Source organism: Micromys minutus (genome assembly GCF_963924665.1).
Source record: "Micromys minutus genome assembly, chromosome: 24".
Taxonomy (NCBI): domain Eukaryota; kingdom Metazoa; phylum Chordata; class Mammalia; order Rodentia; family Muridae; genus Micromys; species Micromys minutus.
Window position 1 is genome coordinate 27,553,173 of NC_137959.1, and position 17,201 is coordinate 27,570,373.

At 46.4% G+C, this 17,201-nt stretch overlaps 1 protein-coding gene across 2 annotated transcripts in view; it reads left to right on the plus strand.

The window, feature by feature from the left end:
- The window catches only part of CDH5 (cadherin 5), a 38,915-nt gene extending 22,544 nt beyond the window's left edge, over window positions 1-16,371 (plus strand). For both annotated transcript variants that reach the window (XM_080936823.1, XM_080936824.1), the window contains exons 3-12: window positions 24-312; window positions 1,089-1,205; window positions 2,624-2,788; window positions 3,824-4,011; window positions 5,406-5,656; window positions 9,054-9,196; window positions 10,134-10,258; window positions 10,568-10,676; window positions 12,585-12,830; window positions 14,378-16,371. In XM_080936823.1, the coding sequence (XP_080792949.1) occupies window positions 24-312; window positions 1,089-1,205; window positions 2,624-2,788; window positions 3,824-4,011; window positions 5,406-5,656; window positions 9,054-9,196; window positions 10,134-10,258; window positions 10,568-10,676; window positions 12,585-12,830; window positions 14,378-14,895 (2,151 nt within the window). In that variant the 3' untranslated portion in view covers window positions 14,896-16,371. The remainder of the gene's footprint in view (window positions 1-23; window positions 313-1,088; window positions 1,206-2,623; window positions 2,789-3,823; window positions 4,012-5,405; window positions 5,657-9,053; window positions 9,197-10,133; window positions 10,259-10,567; window positions 10,677-12,584; window positions 12,831-14,377) is intronic.
- The last annotated feature ends 830 nt before the right edge of the window (window positions 16,372-17,201 follow it).

The following is a 17,201-nucleotide window of genomic DNA, read 5'->3' on the forward strand; positions in this document are numbered from 1 at the left end:
TCATGCTGCCTGTTCTTCCCCAGATCAAGTCCAACGTGAACCGTCAGAATGCTAAGTATGTGCTCCAGGGGGAGCAAGCTGGCAAGATCTTCAGGGTCAATGCTGACACCGGGGATGTGCTTGCCTTTGAGAGGCTAGACCGGGAAAAAGTCCCTGAGTACTTCCTTACTGCCCTCATTGTGGACAAGAATACCAATGAAAACCTGGAGCAACCTTCCAGCTTCACTGTCAAGGTGCATGACATAAATGACAACTGGCCTGTGTTTACGCGCCCGGTATTCAATGCATCTGTGCCCGAGATGTCATCTATAGGTATGACTTTCTTCTCTCCTCCCCTCCTCAACCCCAGCCTGAAGACGCCTCTCACATCAGCCACCTCGATGCTTAGGGTCAGGCTCCGGTAAGCTCAAGGAAGTAGTTGTAATGCTGTCTTGAGCCTTTATGTGACTTCAGAATGTGTCCCTAAAGGTTAACCTCAGACCTAGTCCCAAACTAAACCCTGACCCTAATCATAGATGGGTTTGAATCCTCATAATGTGCTGAGCACTGACTCTCATTATAGCCTGGGCCCTGATCCTGACCCCAGAGTGTGTCGTTATCCTAGATATGGGCTTCCTCATCCTGCTTCCAGAAGGTCCAAAGAGTATCTCTCCTTACTCTTTTGTCTGAGATCAGTGCTCAAGGCCATGGGGCCAGACCTCCTAGAACTCCATAGGATGAGAAATGGGATTTCAACCCCTCTGGGGGGCTTTGCAACACCCTTCCCAGTCTCACATTTCCACATTTTCAGAAAAGAATAATCCACCCAAACATCACCTAAGTTTCTCTTTCAAACCCAGACATCTTCTTCATTTCTCCCACAAACACACAAACCACCTGTTCTCTCTGCCTGTCTCATCACTGATCTGTCTGGGCTTAACCTTGCTGGCACTTGATCCTCATAATGGCCCCTCTGGCACAAAGCAGACTTCATTCCCTCAGCTTGGGCAAGTAGGAATAGCAGAATCCCACCTGCTCCCACCAGGGAATGGGGTGAGGGCCACAGTCATAAACGAATACACCAGAGCTCTCTCTCTCTCTCTCCACAGGGACCTCTGTCATCCATGTGACAGCAGTGGATGCAGACGACCCCACTGTGAACGGCCACGCCACTGTCTTGTACCAAATCGTGAAAGGAAATGAGAACTTCGCCATTGATAATTCTGGTCTGTGTGGCTTAACCTTTTGGGCGGGTGCCCATTTAGAGGGATGGGGGAGGTTCGTGAATATTGCAGGTGCCAATGTAGAGAGAACTCTAACCTGATAGGTGTCACCAGCCACTGATCCAGAGAAGGAAGGCTCAATACACATAAAGACATGTTGGGGTGGGTTAGGGGGAAAGAAAGCAAGTGCCCAAAGTACGTATGTACTCAAGTCCAGAAAGAAAATCAGGGCCTTTTCACCCAAGCGTAGACCAGGATTCAACAGAACATGCTGGTTAGAAGGGCTTTGTACATGTTCAGAGACATCTGATTCGAACCCAGAACTGCACTCAAACCTACAGCCCTTGGACGAGTTAGCTAACACCTAAAAGCCTTCCTTTGTCCAGAAAAATAGGGATGTTCACGCTCCTTTGCACAGTAGCTATGAAGTTGGGATTAGATTTTGCATAGGCACAGCCATGCCACATAATTAATTTTGTGTGTGTGTGTGTTAAGGAGGAAAAACTTTAGACCAATTAAACTTTATCAAGTTTAATTTTTGCGAAGAACAGTTCACAAATTGGGACACCCCAGAAGCCAAGCAAGTTCAGAGAAACCCCAGGGCTGCCACATAGTTGGGTGATATTTATAGTGCAGGGGGAAAAAAAAGAAAAAAGAAACCCTGCAGTCTAGAAACAGCTCGCCCGGTTCCAGCTGGGGTGTCTGCCTTACTTGAATAGCTTTGAACAGGTGGCAGCCTATGATTAACTGAGGCACAGCTGCTGTGATTGGCTGAGCACACTTCTAACTTAGGGCTGTAGTTTATTTACATGCTACGAGGTTGTAGTTCATCACAGGATTCAAGTCTGTAAGTACAGAAGGCTTCTCGGGCCAAATTCGGTGTTTAACAAGTTCTAAAAAACTGTGAGTACTGAACCGTGGAAGCAAGAAAGACCAGTCAAGCCAGACACACTCGTCTTCCAGAAGAGAGACGAATACACAGTCCAACGGGTACTTCTCTGTGCACCAAGAGATACATCACTAATCCATCACAACACCCGTGGCACTAAAAAGGGCAGTCACTTCTGTGTATGTCAGTACAGACATCATTAATCAAGTACAGCACTCACAGTTCTAAGACTCGGCACAGCCAATTGCATTTATGTGTGCCAAGGCAGACATCACCAATCCATCTCATTCTGAGCCTGGAATTGGCAGTATGGTCTTTCTCAGCATAACATTCTCTCTGGCTGGGAATGATATTGAACCAGCTTTTAGCCATACAGGGCAAGGTATGGAGGCAGTGGGCTATAGTTCTGGGTTTCTCAATCTCAGATATATAGTGGAGTCACCTGTGTATTTCTAAAAGGATCTTGGCATTCAGATTTTCTCAAGGCTCCTCAGATAACACAGTTCCTGTTGGGACACTTTTTTTCCCCCAGGACTCATTGTCACAAAGGAAAAAAACTTGGACAGAGAGAAACAGGCGGAATACAAGATTGTGGTGGAAGCACGAGATGCCCAGGGCCTGCGGGGAGAGTCAGGCACAGCCACGGTGCTGATCACACTGGAGGACATCAATGACAACTTCCCCATCTTTACTCAGTGTAAGCCCCTCCCATACATAGGCTCTTGCATAAACAGGGGCTGCGACAATCTGGATGCAGTAACTTGGGAGCTCTCAGAGAGTGCCCCAAACCTCTCTACTTCTTGCCATATCTTGCCATATCCAGCCAGAGCAGGGAGACCCTGATTCATCCTAATGCCTTGCTCTCAAGGTCACCCAACTGTCCACTGATGAGTTCCTTTCACAGACCAGAAAAAAATAAAACACAGCCCCGTTGCTGGCACTGTAATGATTTGAGTCCCACTGTGAGACAGAAGCAATTTCACCCAGATCCTCCGAGACTGGGGGCCCAACTATAAAATCCCAGAAGAGGGTACAACCGAAGCCTGGTATAAACATACTCACAAACTAATTTTCCCTTTAGAGACTGACTGTCAAGGGCTTTACCTGTGCCCCGACTGAGAGTGGGCAGGAAGAGTAAGTTGGTTCGTGGAACCCACTAGCTATGTGGAAATTCAGCTGACCCCCAAATTATCTAGTTCTGAAGTAGCTCTATTGCTTCCTGAAGGCAAGATGTGTCTCTCTTGTCTACTGATGCTCTGATGTCCAGAATGAGCTAACTCCCTGCTAGCTTGATAGATGGATAAAAGGCAAGAAAGACCTCCTTATCCTCGGACCCAGAATCACACACTTATAAGTTTCTTGCCTATTTTCAGTAGCAAAATATTGTTTGATACCCAGATAGAACAGCACATGACTGTGACCCTAGCATTCAAGAGACAGAGACAGGAGATTTGCAAGTTCAAACCCAGCCTGGGTAGAGCAAGCCTCTATCTCAAAATTTCAAAGGTTAGGGGTATGGTTCAGTAATAGAGTGCTTGCCTACCCTGGGTAAGACCCTTGGTAAAATCTTTATTGTTTGTGTGTGTGTGTGTGTGTGTGCGTGTATGTGTGTGTGTGTGTGTGTGTGTGTGTAAGAGAGGGGGGAATGTGAAGAAACAATTGTCTTGTCTATTTCATTATTTTTTTTTTTTTTTTTTTTTTTTTTTTTTTTGCGGTTCCCTCTGCACATCAGCCACATACACATTTTCGGTGCCTGAAGACATCCGAGTGGGAAAGCCCTTGGGCTTTTTGTCTGTTGAGGACCCAGATGAGCCTCAGAACAGAATGACCAAGTACAGCATCATGCAAGGAGAGTACAGGGACACCTTCACCATTGAGACAGACCCCAACCGTAATGAGGGTATCATCAAACCCACAAAGGTATGTAGACCTGTAGAACTGAACCCATTCATGGGCTGTGGGGTTTACAGTATCCAAAGGACATGCTCAGGGATTACTTCTGAGCCACGGGCCATTAAAAGAGAATGTTCTTGTTCAACTCACAGCTGGCCACAGTCTCGTGGAGGCTATAACTCACAATCTCAGCCCGAGTTTTTCCAGAGATAGAGTAGAGGAAATATTTTGGGTGTGAAATGTTTATTTGGGCAGTAATCCCCAGAAGCCTCAGGAGCAAGGAGGATGGCGATCACTGATGAACAGGTACAAGTGGGGCCCAGACCCATGGGGGCTACATAGAGCATGTCTCAGATTGCAACAGGAAGATCAGGCTCTGGGCTAATCAGCCACAACCCCTGCAGCACTGACAGACAACACTTGTTCTAGTCTCATTTCTCATGTGGTGATAAAATAACCTTGACCAAAAGCAACTTTGGAGAAGAAGGGGTGTATTTGATTTACAATTCTAAGCCGAGTCCATTGTTAAGGAAAAGTCACAGTGGCAGGAACTTGAAACAATTGGTCACATCACATCCACCACAGCCAAAAGCAGAAGGAAATGAAGGCATTCATATTTTCCGTCCGTGGCTTTGGCTTTCAGCTAGCTTTCTCCTCTCATACAGTTGAGGACCAGACCTAGGGAATGATGCTGCCCACAATGGCTGGGTCTTCCTACACTAATTAACAATCAAGATAATCCCCTACAGATAAGTCCATGTGTAACCTGAGCTAAGCAGTTCCTCAGTTGAGGTTCCCTTCTCAGGTGATTTCAGATTATACAGCAAGTTAACATTTAAAAACTCATCAGCACTGTGCCCCCAACATTAACTCTCTGTGTCACAACAGTAGAAATCTATCAGCATATATGTAAAGAATGTATGCCCTAGGGCACAAGTAGCCATGGACAGTGGCTGCTGCTGGCAGCAATCAGTCTGACTGACTGAATCCAGAAGAGGAGGGAGAGGAGCTTTCATGCTTCTAGAATTTTTAGGTAGAGGACTTGGAACACACAGACAGCCACCAGAGTCTACAAAGCTCTCAGACAATAGGGAAGACAGACATACAAACAATGACAAAAATGTGACTGGTATATTCAAGGCTGTGCAATACTTTCTGAGAGGGTCTCTTACTACCTGCTCTAAAGCAAACCACTACTCATATCTCAGGATGAACAGAAAAAAAAATGTTAGGCAGACAAACACAAGAGAAGTATCTTTAGCAAAACCAGGAAAGGTACTCCCTTTAAACAGAACCACTAGTTTATTGCCCCCTGAGAGGAGGACTGGGGCTGGGCATGTCCTTGATGCACAGGACCAGGTACAGAGGTGGGGCTGGAAAAGCGAAAAGGGCTAAAGTCACTATTCTTCCTGCCCATGCAGCCCCTGGACTATGAACTCGTCCAACAGTACACATTCTACATTGAGGCCACAGACCCCACTATCAGACTCGGATACCTGAGCAGCACTGCAGGCAAGAACAAAGCCAAGATCACCATCAACGTCCTCGACGTGGATGAGCCCCCTGTCTTCCAGCGACGCTTCTACCACTTCCAGCTGCCAGAAAACCAGAAGAAACCTCTGGTCGGCACTGTGGTGGCCAAAGACCCTGACAAGGCTCAGCGCAGCATCGGGTAAAGAAGTGGTGGGCACGAGGAGATAATGCCATGGTGACCCTGCATGGAAGTTCTTATGCCTGAGGGTCTGAGACCAAGGCTCAGAAAAGGACACTCTTGCAAAACCTCCATGGAAAGATGCTGAGGCTAGACCCTGATCTTTCCATTAACACTGGCTCCTGTCTTGTCCATCTTGTCTGGTCCAGGCCATCCTCTGTTCTTTAAAGGACTTTGGACCCTTTTCCTGTCTGACGAGGCCATCGAGCAGGAATGGCTTACCTGAAGCCCCATCACCAAAAATAGTTTGGAGAGATGTCTCCTAAAACACAAGGCCAGAGTGCTGCTTTCACTTGGTGAAACTACACACTTGTATAAAGAGATCTATGCCAGCACCTGATGATTGCCATCTAAGGAGGTCTTGCTTGCTGCAACATGCTGAGACCTAATAGCTTGACAGTATAGGGCTTTCTTCATCCTCTTATAAAACCACTAATCCACTATGGGGATCCCACTCTCATGACCTAATCCTAATCCTAATTGTAATTACCTCCCCAAAGCGTAATCTCCAAATACCACAAATGCAAGCATCTGCGGATAGAGTGTCTAATACGTGGACTTTGGAGAGTGTGGAATGAGACATTCAACCCCATGTCCTTACTCCTCTGTCTTAACTAGATGTCTCTCCTCTACCCTCTGGGACAAAGGAAATACGTACATCTGCCCAGACTTTCTGGAGTCACGTAACATTTGGTAGTAAGAATGAATTCAGTCCAATCCGATTTTATCCCACACACAAAGTGTTAAGACTATTGGCTAACCATTTCCTCGCTGCCCTTGTATATCTAAGTTGTTACATACACTGACCCTACTCTGAATCCCCCACTCTGCCTGTTCCTCTGTGGCACAGCTTTAATGGAAGAGTTTCCTGCTGAATTTTAATGTGTTTAACAGGAACCTTCTCCCTTTGTGTGTGTGTGTGTGTGTGTGTGTGTGTTTAAATCTAATCTGAAATGGTCGTTCTTACATATGAGTATTTTTTCTTCTTTTTAAAAGATACGGTCTATGTAGCCCCAACTGACCTTGAACTGCTGTAATCCTATCTCTTCCTCTTTAGGACCAAGATTACAGGGTACATTCCACCACACTTGGCTTCATAAGAATAGTTTTAATAGTTTTTAAATATTTATATCCTAATGGGGTATTTTTATTTTATTTCTTTATTTTATTTATTTATTCTGTGTGTAAGGGGTGGTGCCTGCCACATTACAAACATGGAGGTCAGAAGTAACTTATGGGAGTCAGTTTTCTCCACGGACCATGTGAGACTCAGGGATTAGAACTCAGGTTATCAGGCTTGGCCATGGGTACCTTTGCCCACCAAGCCATTTTGATGAACCACGATTTGATTTTATATATCAATTTTTGGGAAATCTTTGTTTATTTACAATACTAACATTGGTCAAGAGCCTCCCAAGCACCCTACCTTTCGGGCCACATCCCAAGGCTTCTGTTACCTCTTTACCCCCATTTTCAGACAGGGTCTCACTAAATGGACCAATCTAGCCATGAACTCACTCTAATAGGCCAAGCAGACCTTGAGATTCTGCCTCAGCTTCCTGGAATTGCAGGCCTGCATCACCAGGCCTAGCAGCATTAGGTCTTCTTGCTGAGAACAAAGCAAGCCTGTCCTGTCTGAGTACAACTCACACATCTGGGGACCCAACTTCACTGTCATCTATTCCAAGTGATTTATAATTCTGATCTTGGCTTATGATTATGAGTTGGGGATTTTATTGACTTGGGTTGCTTTGTTTGATTTTCTTGTACTAGGGCTGTGAGGCTTGGTCTAATAAGTTCTATGATATAATACAGTTGTGCTGAGCCCATTTTTACTGAAATATCAACACTTCTGTTTTGTGTATTTTAACTTTTCTGTCTAGTTAACTAAGATCTACCACTATTTTACTTTCATTATGTCCTAAACTTCTTTTTCCAGTGAAGGGCTAGAAGCCAGCGTCTGTGCACATGAAGCCAGTGTTCCACAGCTGAGCTCAGGACCTGCAATTTTTGCAACCCTGTCCATCAGCTAGTTTGCTCTTCCTATGCTTTTGGCCCCCAGGGCTACACCATATGATGTTAAGCTTGCCCATCCTGTTTGCTTTCTATTTCTGTTTGATGAATTCTCCAACTTTTACTTCTGACTTTTCTAGATTGCATGACTTCAAGCTGTCTCTTGAAAGCAGCATGCAGTTGGCCTGGCTTTTAATCTCAACAGAGATAGCTTGTGTTCAGCCTGCTTGCTGTTTTCATTGTCTGTGCTGGGCTTGATCTCCCTTGTCTTGTTTTATATTCCCTATTTCTCAAATGGTTTCCTCTTGAGCCTCATCTTTCTGTAACCCTCCTGTTTTTCCTCATAGACATTTGACTGCAGATTTGGTTCTGTCTACAAAATCTTAAATGTTTTCTAGTTAGAAGCATCAGTCACACATGCACCAACAACTTCATTTCAGTTCCTCCCAAACCGGGTTTCTACTTTTGATTAGGACATCTCTTAAAGCTTCAAAACAATTTTTTCTTTGCATAATCAGAACCTATCTTTGTGAATGATGTATTTCCTAAATAATGACATATTTACAAACACACATATATACACACATATGTATAGATATAATCATCTTTGCCTTTTAATTTCAATGACTCTTGGTTATACTTGTGCAATCTTCATAGAGACTTCTCTTCAAAAGTTGCACCACTGTGTTCTGGCATTCGCCTTTGGGGGAACATTTGGAGTGGGTCTAATTGCCCTTTCTTCTTAGGGAATCTATTTTTTGTTCATGAGTCTGAGCCCTTCAGTTTCCTCACATTGCTGAGACATGCAAAAGACTATCAGCTTATACCTGACTATTGCTATATTTTATAGTTATGCTCAAGTACTGCTTAATCTGTAGACGCAGGCCTTCTTCCTATCAAAAAATGTATTATATTTTGTATTACTTCTTTTTTACCATGGCTTTTCAGTAGTAACAACAATCTTTTCTCTCTCTCTCTCTCTCTCTCTCTCTCTCTCTCTCTCTCTCTCTCTCTCTCTCTCACACACACACACACACACACACACACACACACACATACACACACACACACACACACACTCCAGGTGATTTGAAAGTTTCTTATCTGGGTGGAGTCTTGGGTACCCCATCCAATCATAAGATAACCACAGCCTTCAGGTCATGCATCATCCCGCTCACGTGTACATATGCAAGCCCGCTCACTCCGGGTGGTAAGTGTAGAGAACTCTAGAAAGGGGTATGGGAAAGAATACTGGGGTCAAATCCTGAAGCGCCTTCTCTGTCACGCTGAGGACTTTGGAAATAGGAAAGGACAAAGAAACCCATGAACCTTTTTCTCCTGACAGATACTCCATCCGCAAGACCAGCGACAGAGGCCAATTCTTCCGAATAACCAAACAGGGGGACATCTACAATGAGAAGGAACTGGACCGAGAAACTCATGCTTGGTATAACCTGACTGTGGAGGCCAATGAACTGGATTTTAGGGGTGAGTGGCTCCACGTTCCAGGCTATCTGGACTCTTCTTTTTTCTTCATTTTTCAAAACTGACATGACGCTTCATTTTGGACCTTTAAATGTATCCAAAGGCCCCAGGGAAGCATTCTCTGCTCGGATATGTTGACCTTTTATTTCTGAATGTGCCCTTTGGACCACCATCATATAGAGCACCCCAAAGCTTGTTGGAAGTACAGAATAATAAAAGTTCCTCCTTAGCCTGGATGCATCATAGTTTAAGAAGCTCTGTGATGAAACAGACTGTTCAAGTGTCTCTGTGATGAGACTCGGCAAAGGCACATGCTACACATAGACTTTCTGAGGGTTTGGTCCAGAAAATACAGAGAGACTCGAAGGATGTGCGTGGACCAAATGATTCTTAGTGTTAAACGCACTTGGCAAACACTCCTTTGTGCACAGAGAGTTATGTGCGTGCCAGTGAAAGAGCCAAGAAGCAGCTCTCAGCTGTAGAGATTGTAAGGTTCTGCAACAATCGATATAAATTCTGACAGATGCAAGGGGAGTTGTAACAATCACCTAGCAACATAGAGTTCAATTTCCCACAGGAGCCAGGTTCCATGGGGCTTCCTGAGAGAGGACATTGCTTAAATAAGTACATGCTTATGTATCTGATCACATTGTTTTAATCAATTGTATCTGTTTGCTTGATTTACTTATTAACTTTTTTATAACCTCTTAATATGTGCTGAGGATGGTTAGCTCCTGAATTCTTACAAGCAAGTTTGCTCACACATGAAGGTCTACCTCCCACATTGTCTGCCTCCACACTTCTTCCATCAGCAACACCATTCTTGGCCTTTTCTTCCTGAAAAACAAAACCACACATTGCCCCAGAACTGTTCATCCAAACATCTTCAGAGGCCAGCATCAGCTGGGCCCAGGATAATGACAAACTGTCTCCCCTGCAGGTAACCCTGTAGGTAAAGAATCCATTGTGCAGGTTTACATTGAAGTTTTGGATGAAAATGACAACCCCCCGGAATTTGCCCAGCCCTATGAACCTAAAGTGTGTGAGAATGCTGCGCAGGGCAAGGTGAGTTGTCTCGAGTGGAGGAGAAGGGAGACCAGGGAGCAGTACGTTTTTCGGGTAGGTGGTATGGGAGAAAACCTTCCTGCCCTAGAATTCTACATAACTACATAAAAACCCTGAATAAAATGCTATTCCCGTTTTACAGGAGAAGAAATGGAGGCTCTGGGAGTGTCTGAAGAATAGGTCAGGGATAAATTAGTACAGGATGGAGTAGACAAAGTGGTTTGGAGATGATGGTGCTGCAGGTGACTGGTCTAAACCCATCCTTGAACCCCAAAACCACACTGATCATTCCCATCTCTCCCATTTCAGCTGGTTGTACAGATCTCTGCAACAGATAAGGACGTGGTGCCAGTAAATGCAAAGTTTAAGTTTGCCCTGAAGACTGAGGACAGCAACTTCACCCTTATAGACAACCGTGGTAAGCCTCAGAGCAGGCAGTTGGCTCTTAGAAGGTCAGAGGTGTCAGCTAAGAGTCTTGAAACACTAAGATCAAGTGCTAAACCAACATGGGGTAGCAGGTCTCCAGAGGGTCTTTCAAGTTATGGGGTGTTCTGTATAACTTTTACCATATAGGTTGTACAGATGGTCTATGTTGTAGATGAAGCCTCCTGGCCAGGCTTCATGGTTCATCCATAAGGCATGGTCCAGAGGGTCACCATTACCCTGAAGAGGCTTCATTGAAGAGGAACATAGAATGGATCCAGGGTGCAGGCATCCAACTCAGTCCAAACTACCCAAGGGCTCCTTATAATACTGGGATCATTCCAAAGAGCCTAGACTGGAAATAGGAAGTCATGAACCCCAGGAATGCAATGAGCTCTATTGCAGTTCAGCTAGAACAGGTATCTACAAGAAAGTGTTCCCTGAACAGGGATATGGACCACCAATCACAGAATTTCACAGCACATCTGTTCAGCCAATCAAAGCCCAAAGAGTCTTGTGAGGTCAGTAGTGGCCAATCAGAGGTCTGGTGAAGAGCCACTTGTTAGAGTGATGACCCTAAGCTGATTTAATTCCATCTGAAAGTGTGGAAGCCTCTGCAACTTTCTAAGAAAAATATACACCCTTAGGTGTAATTATAGCAACTGTTTGCTCAAGCATGGGAGGAAATCTCCCTGTCCCTTACTGATGACACAATGAGGCCGACGTACTGAAACTGCCATTGTCATCTATGGGAAAGACTAGGGAAGAGAGTTCCTGAGCATGTAGAGGTGATCAGCCACAGACCCATCAAGCAAGACAAACACCGTGGCCTTCAGAATGAGGAAGGTAGCCATGCTGTGATGACAGTTAATAATGCAACTCAATACTCAGAAAATAGCATTGCATCCGCCATCCCATTCCCACTGTGTACCTCGAATGAATGAACGAAGAACTGAGATCCATTATGGAAAATTTAGGGGCTACCCCAAACGCATAGCCCATGTGCAACAGGAAGGAAGTCTGTTGGTCTCAGAGTCGTTTGCATACATATGTTCTGCATGTGGGAAGTCTCTTATTTCCCCCAATTTGCTTTTGGCTGTGTGGCTAAGTAAGTCCTCTGACCATGGGTGTGTTACAACCTCCCAGGAACCTACAAAAAAGTGGATCAGCTCTCCTTTACCCACAGCCACTGAATAGTAGCAGCAGAAGTGTGAGTGTGTGTGTGTGAGTGTGTGTGTGTGTGTGTGTGTGTGTGTGATGAAAAGGAAAGGTTTAACAATCAGGTTGTTTATAAAGCTCCCTGGAGGACCGTTCTGTGCAGTGAACCAATAGTTAGTGCTGGGGACTGGGGTTCTCAGCTGAAGAATGTCCTGGGACATCCTCTCCCAATGGCAAATGGGAGTACAGCTTGGGGACCAGGATTGTGAACCTCCTTTGCAATAATCCAGAGTAGTATAAAGAAGTTAGTCTGGTGTGGGGGGTGGAGGGGAGCATTATTGCATTATTTTCCTGGTGTGTGTGTGTGTGTGTGTGTGTGTGTGTGTGCGCGCGCGCGCACGCGCGCGCGCTCGAGAGTGCATGCACGCACTCTTGAAACAATAAAGCAATGAGCTGAGCAAAAGCCCCTGTTGGGATGGGATTGGAGAAGGTGATGTATACCCACTGACCACAGAAACAGAAAGTTGGGGTCTTAGATGTTGACTTGAGCCATTCTTTCAGGCTAGGTCAAATCAGCTGCATCCTCTGCAAAGGAATAAGCCTGGGCTCAAGGAGCCCAGTCATGAGGCAGAGAACAAAGAGGGCAATGAAATCACCCAGAAAGAGGCAGTTCCCCTCCCCCATCCTGAGACAGGAAGCCAGATGCTCCTGGCAGAGCCTCACTCTGTGGTCTTGATGTTTGCAGACAATACCGCCAACATCACGGTCAAGTATGGACAGTTTAATCGGGAGCAGGCCAAGTTCCACTACCTGCCCGTGCTCATCTCAGACAATGGGGTGCCCAGCCTGACTGGAACCAGTACCTTAACAGTGGGTGTGTGCAAATGCAATGAACAGGGCGAGTTCACCTTCTGTGAAGAGATGGCCGCCCAGGCGGGTGTTAGCATCCAGGCCCTGGTGGCCATCTTTCTCTGCATCCTCACCATCACAGGTCAGTATCTCATGGGACATGGAGGAGACATCAAGAGGGCTTCGCAGAAGAGGCAGGGTTCTCGCCCTATACCGCTCTGGGGCTCACAGTTCTTCACAGATTCAGAGATACAGATATAGAACCCCACCAACCTGGTGCTTAATGGGACAAGGGAAAGGAGGGATGAGCCACGAGATCATTCTGCAAGCCAACTCATCTCAAAATAACCTGGGGCCCAGTGTGTTATCTCAGTAATAGATCACGTTAGCATGTGTCAAGCACTAGGTTCAATATTGCCATTTTCAAACGAAAGGGAAAAAGCATCTATGCTTGGCATTCATTCATTTGCTGAATATATTTTGAGTGCATACTATATTCTGGGTGTTGTTTGGGGCACTGATGTGCATTAAAAGAATTATGTATCATATCAGTCGTTTATTTTGAGACAAGATCTCACTGTCTAGCCCCTGACTGGCTTGGAACTCACTGTTGAGCATGTGGGTCTCCAATACCTGCCTTTGCCCCCAGAGTGTTGGGATTAAAGGTGTGTGCCACCATTCCTGGCTTTGTCTCTGAAATTCCTTTATCATAGAAAGTCTTAAGACTGCTAGCTTGGAGTGTCACTAGGGAATATTTTTTGCTTTTATAGAATTCCTCCAGCTTTTTTTTTTTTTTTTTTTTTTTTTTTTTTTTTTTTTTTGCTTTGTTTTGCATTTTGGGGGTTGGTGGGTTTTTGTTTGTTTGGTTGGTTGGTTGGTTGGTTAGGTTTTTTTAATGTTTTGTTTTTGGTTTTGTTTGGTTGTTTTGTTTTTGAGCCTTGTTACTTTCAGGGCACTTTAGGCTTCCTGGGTCTGGCATTGCCCAAGAAACAGACCTCAGACAAGAATTTGTGAAGAACAAGCTGCCAGGAAAGATATTTTACCTGTGTTAGCCAGCCTTGTCCCCCTGGGACCCCAGAAAGTTTCCTGTTAGCATTGGCACCCAGCAGAGTCTGACTTCTCCTGTTGAGGGCTGATGTCTCTTCTAGAAAGTACATTCTCTGTGCTGTACCAGCCCTGTGGGATACACTGAGAGGCTAGGATGCCATGAGGCAAGGGCAGCCTTTGCTCCAGACCCCTGAACTGCATGTGTTCATTTCCCGGACCTCTGTGCCAGAGATATTAGAGACATCAGAGACTAATGCCCCACACCATAGAATCCCATCATCGCCCTCCCCAAATACCAGCATCACAGAGCATTCAATGTATCCACACTGCAGACGGGAAAACTGAGGCTTGGGGAGGACATGTTCACTCTTTGTACTTAACAGATTAGTAACTAACTCGGGGCTAGAGACACAGAGGATGGCTTGAGCCTCACTGAGGGAGCACTGCCACACCTCAAGGATCAGGGAAACTTCCCACACCCATTCCCACCCAGTCTTCGGCAGGGTCAGTATTATGCCACTGACTTACACTTGGGGCCAAACCAAATCTGTTTGCCCAGTCAGAGTAGTGGCCCTGGGAGTCTGGGCTGATCCCACGAACCTGACTGACCCACATCTATTGTTCTGACTTCTTGGCTGGCAGTGATCACCTTGCTGATCTTCCTGCGGAGGCGGCTCCGGAAGCAGGCGCATGCCCATAGCAAGAGCGTTCTTGAGATTCACGAGCAGTTGGTCACCTATGACGAGGAGGGCGGTGGCGAGATGGACACCACTAGCTACGACGTGTCAGTGCTTAATTCTGTGCGCAATGGCTCCACCAAGCCCCTGCGGTCTACGATGGACGCCCGGCCAGCAGTGTACACGCAGGTGCAGAAGCCACCGCGACTGGCACCTGGAGTGCACGGAGGGCCCAGGGAGATGGCCACCATGATCGAAGTGAAGAAAGAAGAGGCAGACAATGACGGCGGTGGCCCCCCCTACGACACCCTGCACATCTACGGCTTTGAGGGCTCAGAGTCCATCGCAGAATCCCTCAGCTCCCTGAGCACCAATTCCTCCAACTCTGACATCGACTATGACTTCCTCAACGACTGGGGGCCCAGGTTCAAGATGCTGGCTGAGCTGTATGGCTCAGATCCCCAGGAGGAGCTTATCATCTAGGGTTTCTGGTCTTTGGGCCTGGAGACCCAGTCTCATTGCCACCTGAATCAGACACCGACACTGCATTTCCTGATTTCCAAGGAGTGACACATCCCCTTTGCCTGTGGGTACCAAAGACCCTTCCGTCCCCAAGGTAGCAAATGCCAGGTCCCTTAAATATCCAGGGAGAGAGACATATCTTATTGATGGCCTCTCCAAAAACCCAAAAAAGTGAGGCTAGTATTCTATCTGGGATCCCACCCTGTCCCCCACTACACACACACACACACACACACACACACAATCTATTCCAGACCGCCTATCCCTTCAAAGCTGCCAAGCAAATCTGACTATGCTGAGCTTCTAGTCTTCCCCCAAGGGTCCCTGAGCCCCTGGTAAGGCTGTGTCTGAAGGTGGAAGACTGCATGGACGGAGCAAGACTCTCAAGCCCCGTCCAGAGGGAGGCTTGCTCTCAGGAGACCCCACACTGGAGAGCCTCCCTCACACCTACCCACTGCCCAGCTACTCCCCATCCCCTCCCCAGGCCTGTTGAGGGAGGAAGGAGACTGTCAGCAGCTCCTGACCTTGGGTCCTGAGGTGACCCAGCAGGCCTGCAGCCCCATTTACTGCTTTACTGAGCAATGAACCCTTCTGTCAACTCCAGGGGAATGGCTTGTTGAATTTGAAGTAACTGTGAATTCACTGAGGAAGGACTGTGGAGACCATAGGTGACAGGCCACAGAGCAAGGATAGCTTCCAACCCACTCACCAGAAAGATCCCAGGAAAGCTAAGAAGTCTCTCTGCCACTCAACCCTACCCGGGTTGCCCATGGAAGGCAACTGCCGGGTAAGGGTTGCTGTCCTAAGAGGCAGCCTCCAAAAGCCTGGCCAATGCCCCCAAACAACCGTAACTGCATCACAGAGCCACCACACATGCCACTTGCCTTTTGCCTAGTTACCACATCTCAGGGAATGAACCCTACCCCAGGGCACACCTTGTGGAACGCAAGGCCCCTGCCCTTTCTAAGGAGCAGTGGCATCTCTGCATGTCTCCCTTGGAGGGAATTGAGTAAATTTCCACTGAGACACAGCTGGAGGGAGGGACATACAGTCACAAAGAGGTCCAGGTGAGGCGGACACGTGCCTTTAGCTCACCCTCCTTTGTGGAACCCTCCCCCAACAAGGACTCTGTGCCGGAGACTATAGACAGCGCTGACATTTGTCTAATCAATAATTAGTTTCTCCTACTTTTTTTAAACTAATGATACTTATAAGTCTCTAGTTCACACAAACGTAGGATAAGGTTTGTCGCATAATAAGCAGTTTGCTATTTAGGTTAACCATTTTTAATTCAGGTTTCTTAGTTAGATGAACAATTCCTGTAGGTTTTAATTTCCTTTTGTAGTAATTGCTGTAAGGATAATGACTATCTATTAGTCACCCTGGTGCATGAGATGTACTGTACCTTGTTTTTTATATCTCAATAAAGACATCTTGAAAGTCGTCCTTTTCTAGAGAGCTCATATAAAACACATAGACACCCATGCAAATGCACACACAGTCACATACACACAAACATGCACACACACATACACTGCCTACTGCCCTCATAAGATCAACTCAGAAGACAAGGGAGCTTGTAAGTCACCAAGAAAGTGGACCATGGGTATCATTGGTTAAGCGTGTACACTTCTCTTGCAGAAGACCCAAGGTCAGTTCCCAGGATCCACGTTGGACAGCTTTCCTGTAACTCTTGCTCCAGGGCATCTGATGCCCTCTCCTGACCTCGGAGGGCACCTGCACTCAGCCATGCTTGTGCACACATAACCAAAAGGTCTATTCTCTTAAAAAGAAAACTAATGGTGACAGAAAATGAGAGAGTCCTAATTCAGCCTTCTATCCATTCATCCTACCCCCCCACTCCCCACCCCACCCCACCCCACCCAAGATGCATGCCCTACCCCATCTCTTCAGTATATGTAGCAGCACAGCTGCTGTTTTGGGAAGGGGAGCTTCAATACCATTCGTAATGAGCAAAGAAGCAGGCTCTTTTCCTGGGCAGAGGGAGACATACAACCCTGCACAAGTTGGGGCATCTCAGTTCCAAGGAATATTGCCTGCGCTTTTCAAACCCCTCTGCAGAAAAGCTTTCTCTTCCATTTGCCCTTCCTGGAGGTTTGGTCAGCTCTTCCCTAGCTCTGGCAAAGACCCCTTTCATGTTAGACAGCTGGTGGGGACTGTTTCTAACAAGCCCAGAATGGGAAAGACTGTTCTGGAGTGTCTCCAAATCAAGTCAAATGAGCAAGGCCTTGCAAGGGAAGTTGTGT